General features: G+C 42.6%; 1 protein-coding gene across 1 annotated transcript; it reads right to left on the reverse strand.

Moving 5' to 3' along the window:
* Nucleotides 1–2,232: 2,232 nt before the first annotated feature.
* Nucleotides 2,233–4,858, reverse strand: b3galt5.2.L (beta-1,3-galactosyltransferase 5 gene 2 L homeolog). Its single transcript, XM_018245662.2, has 2 exons — nucleotides 4,409–4,858; nucleotides 2,233–3,487 (listed from the first exon to the last, which is right to left on the reverse strand). The coding sequence occupies exons 1-2, from the start codon at nucleotides 4,409–4,411 to the stop codon at nucleotides 2,543–2,545; spliced, it is 948 nt and encodes a 315-aa protein (XP_018101151.2). The 5' UTR covers nucleotides 4,412–4,858; the 3' UTR covers nucleotides 2,233–2,542.
* Between the last annotated feature and the right edge of the window lie 1,692 nt (nucleotides 4,859–6,550).

Raw genomic sequence — 6,550 nt, forward strand, 5'->3', positions numbered from 1 at the left:
ATCTTTAGCCTACCCAAACAATAAAATCACCCTCCGCCTATGATTTGGAGGACTATTTTGCTGCAGAGTTGGAGAGTTAATACCCCTCCGAATTGTGTCTGTATGTTACCCTCCCATTTAGACTGTAAGCCCTACGGGGTAGGGTCCTCTAGCCGTTTGTCTCCTTGAGCACTTAATCTGTATTGTAATTATTTTTATGTGAATTGTATTTTTAATAATGCACTTATTGTTACTTTTTGTTTCAATTACCCTTTCTTTGTTACTTCTAATTTATTGTTTTGCTGTACAGTGCTTTGCCCTCAAGGAGCGCTATACAAATAAAAATATATATACATACATGCATACAAGTTTGTATTAAACAATACAAAAACTATAAAATCCACATTAGATTACATGACAACACAGGACCCAGTGCAGTCTGCCTATTCTGATTATTAATCAGTCTTGTTATATCGACTTCTGGCAGATATTATTTGACTTGTGCTGTTTTGATCATTTATTACGGTCCCTAAGCAGCCCAGACCACACTGAGCATGTGCACAGTCTTGGTCTTGCAAAGATGTATAACAAAGTTACAAGATGGTGACCCCCTGTGGCCAACTTTGAAAGCATAAATCATTTGTTTGATTAGGCTTGTGGTGCAGTAAGTTCATGATTATGTTTAGTATACAAAATACAGCATTTCTAGCCTTATTCTATTTTAGACTTCCCCATTAATATCTTGAATTTAAAAACAATAATGATAATTAATGTAAATTGCAAACGTTCATAGAATAGCACTCTCATCAATTTCACATGCACATTCACAGAGTTAATTATTCTTTATAGGCATATACATTGTCATAATTCACTAATAGATGGAGTTTTTGTACCTAAAAAAGCCACAACATTTCTCTTATTATATTATTATTATTATTATTTCACACATGCTGATTGCCTTCCAACTGCCCCCCCCCCCATATAACTGTCCCTGCAACTCCCTGCACCTAATATTAAAGGGGAACTATCTTGAAAAGGAAAAAGTGAAATAAGAAATTTTCTAAATACAATCACTTAAATATTCTGTACTGTTTCTAAAATAATCAAGTTTATCTTCACTATTCCTCTCTCAGCATCTGTTTCACCTCATTCTCTCTTCATGCAGCAGTTGGATGTTAGAGCTTAGAATTACCAGACATCATGTCTCTCTACATGCAGGATTTGTGCAAAAGGCAGATACAGCACTGTAATTAGATATTAATATATACTAGTTTGCAGAAATTGTATATTGATTATCATAATAATAGATAGAGACAGTTATACTGAAAACCAAAAAAAAAGATCTCTATCTGGATTCCGGGGAGACAAACAGGAGGGTGCTGAACAGGACAGAAAGACTTGAGGTTGCTGAGCAGGGGAGACAGACAGGAGGGTGCTGAGCAGGGGAGACAGACATGAGGGTGCTGAGCAGGGGAGACAGACATGAGGGTGCTGAGCAGGGGAGACAGACATGAGGGTGCTGAGCAGGGCAGAAAGACAGGAGGGGGCTGAGCAGGGGAGACAGACAGGAGGGTGCTGAGCAGGGGAGACAGATATGAGGGTGCTGAGCAGGGCAGAAAGACAGGAGGGGGCTGAGTAGGGGAGACAGACAGGAGGGTGCTGAGCAGGGGCGACAGACAGGAGGGTGCTGAGCAGGGGAGACAGAAATGAGGGTGCTGAGCAGGGCAGAAAGACAGGAGGGGGCTGAGCAGGGGAGACAGACAGGAGGATGCCCGAAGAAGATTTGTCGTTGGGCAACTAAATGTCCCTGAATCTCTAAGTGTGTCTCTGACCTAAGAATACAACCCTGATGTTGCTGGACTACAGCTCCCAGAATGCCTCAACCTTGATAATATGTTAAAGTATTCTGTAAGTGAGTAAAGTATGGTTGGGCAGAGCAGCAGGGTTTATGTCTCTTAGTGTAAGGCAGGGGCTGCCAACCTTTTTTACCCGTGAGCCACATTCAAATGTAAAAAGATTTGGCAAAAAACACAAATATGAAAAAGTCCCTGGGGGTGCTAAGGGTTGTGATTGGCTACTTGGTAGCCCCTGTATGGACTGGCAGCCTACAGGGGGCTCTGTTTGGCAGTACACCTGTTTTTTATGCAACCAAAACATGCTCCAAGCCAGGAATTCAAAAATAAGCACCTGCTTTGAGGCCACTGGGAGCCACGTCCAAGGGGTTGGTGAGCAACATGTTGTTCACAAGCCTCTGGTTGGGGATCACTGCTTTAAGGCCAGCAGATCAGACACCTCATTAAATATATTAATAAATATGTAATATGCATAAATTCTAAATTGTACTTTCTGCAATATTTTTCCCCCAGGGTCTCAGGCTGGGACCCAAGCCACATGCCAGTCACTGGGCAGCAGAAACGTATTATTAGTAGAGCTTTCCTGGTTGGTTGATCGGTTGGTTGGTTGGTTGGTTGGATGATTTGGTTGGTCAGTTTGTTCTTTCTCCAATCATTTCATTAGTGGGAGAACAGCAGGAGAAACCGCCAGATGCTGGCACTCTTGTCCATTAACATGGTTCATCCTGTGACCTTTGCAGGGCTTCCCAGAAAAGAAAGATTTCATAGGGTCGGAGTCCATGCGAAGTGACCAGTTTCCGATAACCACAAATAGTAAATGGCTGTTTGAATGAGAAAAACGTTATCTCAGTATGAAGGGCTTGCAAATTAATTTTCAGTTTCTCCAGACACATCCCGACAAAAACGTCCTCCAATTTAAAAAACGAGACTGTTCTGGACACAGACCGGATCTTTTGTGCAACGTCTACAGAAAAGACGTACCCGGTTCCTGAACAAAATGGCGGGTACTTGGCCCGTGGATATTCTGTTTTGCTTATGTACCACTTGCTGTGAATATCCCGTATGGGTGCATCGTGTGGTCTGAGAGAACCAGTAAAGAGATTGGTTGTTTGATTTTTCTTTTCGAGCAGCTCAACGAGATACAATGTATTAACAAACATATCCGAGTCCGTTTTCATTACAAATTTCGTTTGTGGGCAATGAGCGCAAATCCATTCAATCCCCATGATGGTTTTCAGGGTCAGATTATAATATGTGTCTTTGAAGTCTCCCTGAATAATGTCATTGTAAGTGTTGCTTTCATCAATAAGTTCCTTCTGCATCCTTGGGTTTGTGCTCGTGCCCAGAAGAAAATAGGTGGAAACAAGTTTACGCCCAATTTGTCTTTCCTTGCCCCAAGTTTGCCGAATAGTGTTCCGTGCATCGCTTTGACTGTGGGTTGTGGTTACTAACAGCACCAGGAATGGAGGATTCCTCTCGCACTGTACCTTGGGCTTCAGAAGAAACAACTCGCTTACATTATTAAATTTAAAGGGACGGGAAAAATTTCTTTCATGGCAAACCATACAGAAATCCTGGAGTTTCGAGAATAATACACAGAAGCCAAAAAATGAGGTCAGTAACACTGTTCCAAATATCCACTTCCGTCGTGGCATCTGAAAAATCAAGAGAACATTTTAATGTACATTTTGTTACGAAAGTAAGACTGATACTTATGCCTAGTAATAATGTTTAAACAGAGACACATGCTGCAATTTGGGGAGATTAGTCGCCCAGCAACAAATCTCCTCTTCTTCGGGGCGACTAATCTTCCCGAACTGCCTCCCACTGGCTAGAATGTAAATCGCGGTGGAATGGCATTCGTAACGCTACGTTTCCGAGTCGCCCGAAGTTGCCTCACGAGGAAACGCTCCGAGTGCCATCCCGCCATCAATTACCATTCTAGCAGGCGGGAGGCAGTTCGGGAAGATTAGTCGCCCCCCAAGAAGAGCCGGGTGACTAATCTCCCCGAATTGCAGCGTGTCTCTGCTCTAAAATCTGAGTATTCTATCATTGAAAGGGATATACATGTATGGGACCTGTGTTCCAGAATGCTCGGGATCTGGGGTTTTCCAGATAACGGATCTTTCTATCATACCTTAAAGGACATGTAAACCCCCCCCCCCACACAAAAATGTAATCACCGAAGAGCTTCTTTGAGCTGTTTTTATTCGAATTTCGAGTTGATGGGAGTTTAAACTCCCATCATCTCGAAATTTGACCCTTGATAAATCCGCCCCTAAGTCTACTAGAAAATCATGTAAACATTAAATAAACCCAATAGGCTGGTTTTGCCTCCAATAAGGATTAATTATATCTTAGTTGGGATCAAGTAAAATATATTTTTTTATTATTACAGAGAAAAGGAAATCATTTAAAAACATGTTTTTGATTATTTGGATAAAATGGAGTCTATGGCAGAAGGGCATGCCGAAATTCGGAGCTTTCTGGAAAACGGGTTTCTGGATAACGGATCCCATACCTGTACTAGCAATGAAAAAGAGGGATAGTAAAAGAAACAGACAGCAATAACCTACCATTTCCAACAATTTGCCTGGGACACCTTTATTTGTTTATAAAAAGATCCAATAATAAAAATGTCCAGAAGAAATGGAGCATGTTCCCAAGTATCATCACTTCTCGTCCATGTTAAAACTCTCCTTCTCTGTGCTGTGAGATAAAACAACAGAAACAGTCAGGGGCAGTTGGAGCCAAATTGCTTCCATCCACACACCAACCCACTCAAGTCTTTTTAGGTGACGCAATCAATTTTTACTATTCATAAACAATCCAAATGATTTCGTTAAATCTCTAAAACTAAATAAAAGAGAAAAATTCCACCAAAAGCAGCAATGGTGTAACTACTATCGACCAGGCCCCCCTCCACCCTGAACTCACTCCCTATGAGTTTGTGCAAAAATTCCCCGGCCCTTCCACCTGCGATATATATTGCTGTGGCTCTGGTAGGCCACAAGGGGGTGCTACAATCTCTATCCAGTAGTGATGTGCGGGTCAGGGTTTTCCTGACCCACACCCGACCTGCTGCCGCCCACTCCCGGGGTCCTTTTATAGACCCGCACGACCAGGCCCACCGACAGTGGCGTAACTAGATATTACTGGGCCCCACAGCAAATTATTTTTCAGGCCCCCAAAATTTTTAGCAGTTGACTTGTTTTACCAATATTTATTGAAACTGTATATGAATTAGGGCCTCGTGGGGCCCCTATACATCCTGGGCCCCCCTGCAACCGCAGGGTCTGCTTCCTCTATAGTTACGCCCCTGCCCGCCGATGGCGTCACAATGAGGGCTCACCAGGGCTGCTTCACCAAGGGCCCTCCTCAGTGGCGTAACTAGATGTTACTGGGCCACAAAACAAATTAATTTTAGGGCCCCAACATATACAGAGGTTGCCAATATATGTTTAAATGGTTCATTGATTAGGACTTCATGGGGCCCCTATACCTCCTGGGCCCCCCTGCAGCCGCAGGGTCTGCTTCCTCTGTAGATACACCCCTGGCCCTCCTCATCATGTCCAAACTCCGCCCCCTAAATGCACACGCGTCACTTCATACCACTGATCTCCTTCCTTCTCCTTAATAGGGTCAGCCAACCCTGATACAAAGTATGTAGGGAAGAAGGTAGTTGTTTATTGAACATGTATAATTTGTTAAAGGAGAACTAAAATTTAACAAAGAATTAGGCTAGAAAAACTGTGTATTCTGTTTTAGGATTCCGTACCAGCCCAAGACAACCACAACAGGAAAGATCTGTGTCTCCAAAGATGCCCCAGTAGCTCCCCATCTTCTTTTCTGCTGATTCACTGCACATGCTCTGTGCTGCTGTCACTTACTGAGCTTAGGGACCCACTCACAATATACAGTACACATAGAATAGAAATGTCACAATATAAGGCTGATTAGTAATTAATACACATAATTACTACATGGCAGCACAGGCTCTGAGCAGCTGTTGAGAAGCTAAGCTTAGGGGTCGTCACTAATTATCCAGCAGAAAATGAGCTTCCCCTGTAATATAAACTGATGCTACAGGTTTGCTGATCAGCCTTATATTGTGACATTTCTATTCTATGTGTACTGTATATTGTGAGTGGGTCCCTAAGCTCAGTAAGTGACAGCAGCACAGAGCATGTGCAGTGAATCAGCAGAAAAGAAGATGGGGAGCTACTGGGGCATCTTTGGAGACACAGATCTTTACTGCTAAAGGGCTGTGGTTGCCTTGGGCTGGTACAGAAGCACAAAACATAATGTACCACCTTTCTGGCTACTTCTTTAATTAGTGTTTAGTTCTCCTTTAAATAGAGACATTCCCCTTCCGTGCTGCCCATTTACAATATTATCTTCAAGAAAAACATCCAACTCCCAATAAAGCTTTATACCCAAGTAACATCTAGAACAACATGGTCCTTACATACAACAACGCATCTCTTCTACGTATGAACAGGAAACTTTTGAGCTCCCACTGAATGAACATTTTCTAAACTGAGTCAACCTGTTACCGCCCACGATGTCTGCTTTACACATTGTGTTTCCTGTGTCTCTAAAGAAAGCAACAAAAGGCAGATGTTATCTTGTATTTGTCACTGTTTCCTGCCTGATTACAGCAGGGGTCAAAACAATTTCCATATTATTAACCTAAATGCACATTTCTAATAAACACC

The sequence above is a fragment of the Xenopus laevis genome, chromosome 2L, assembly GCF_017654675.1.
Source record: "Xenopus laevis strain J_2021 chromosome 2L, Xenopus_laevis_v10.1, whole genome shotgun sequence".
Taxonomy (NCBI): Eukaryota; Metazoa; Chordata; class Amphibia; order Anura; family Pipidae; genus Xenopus; species Xenopus laevis.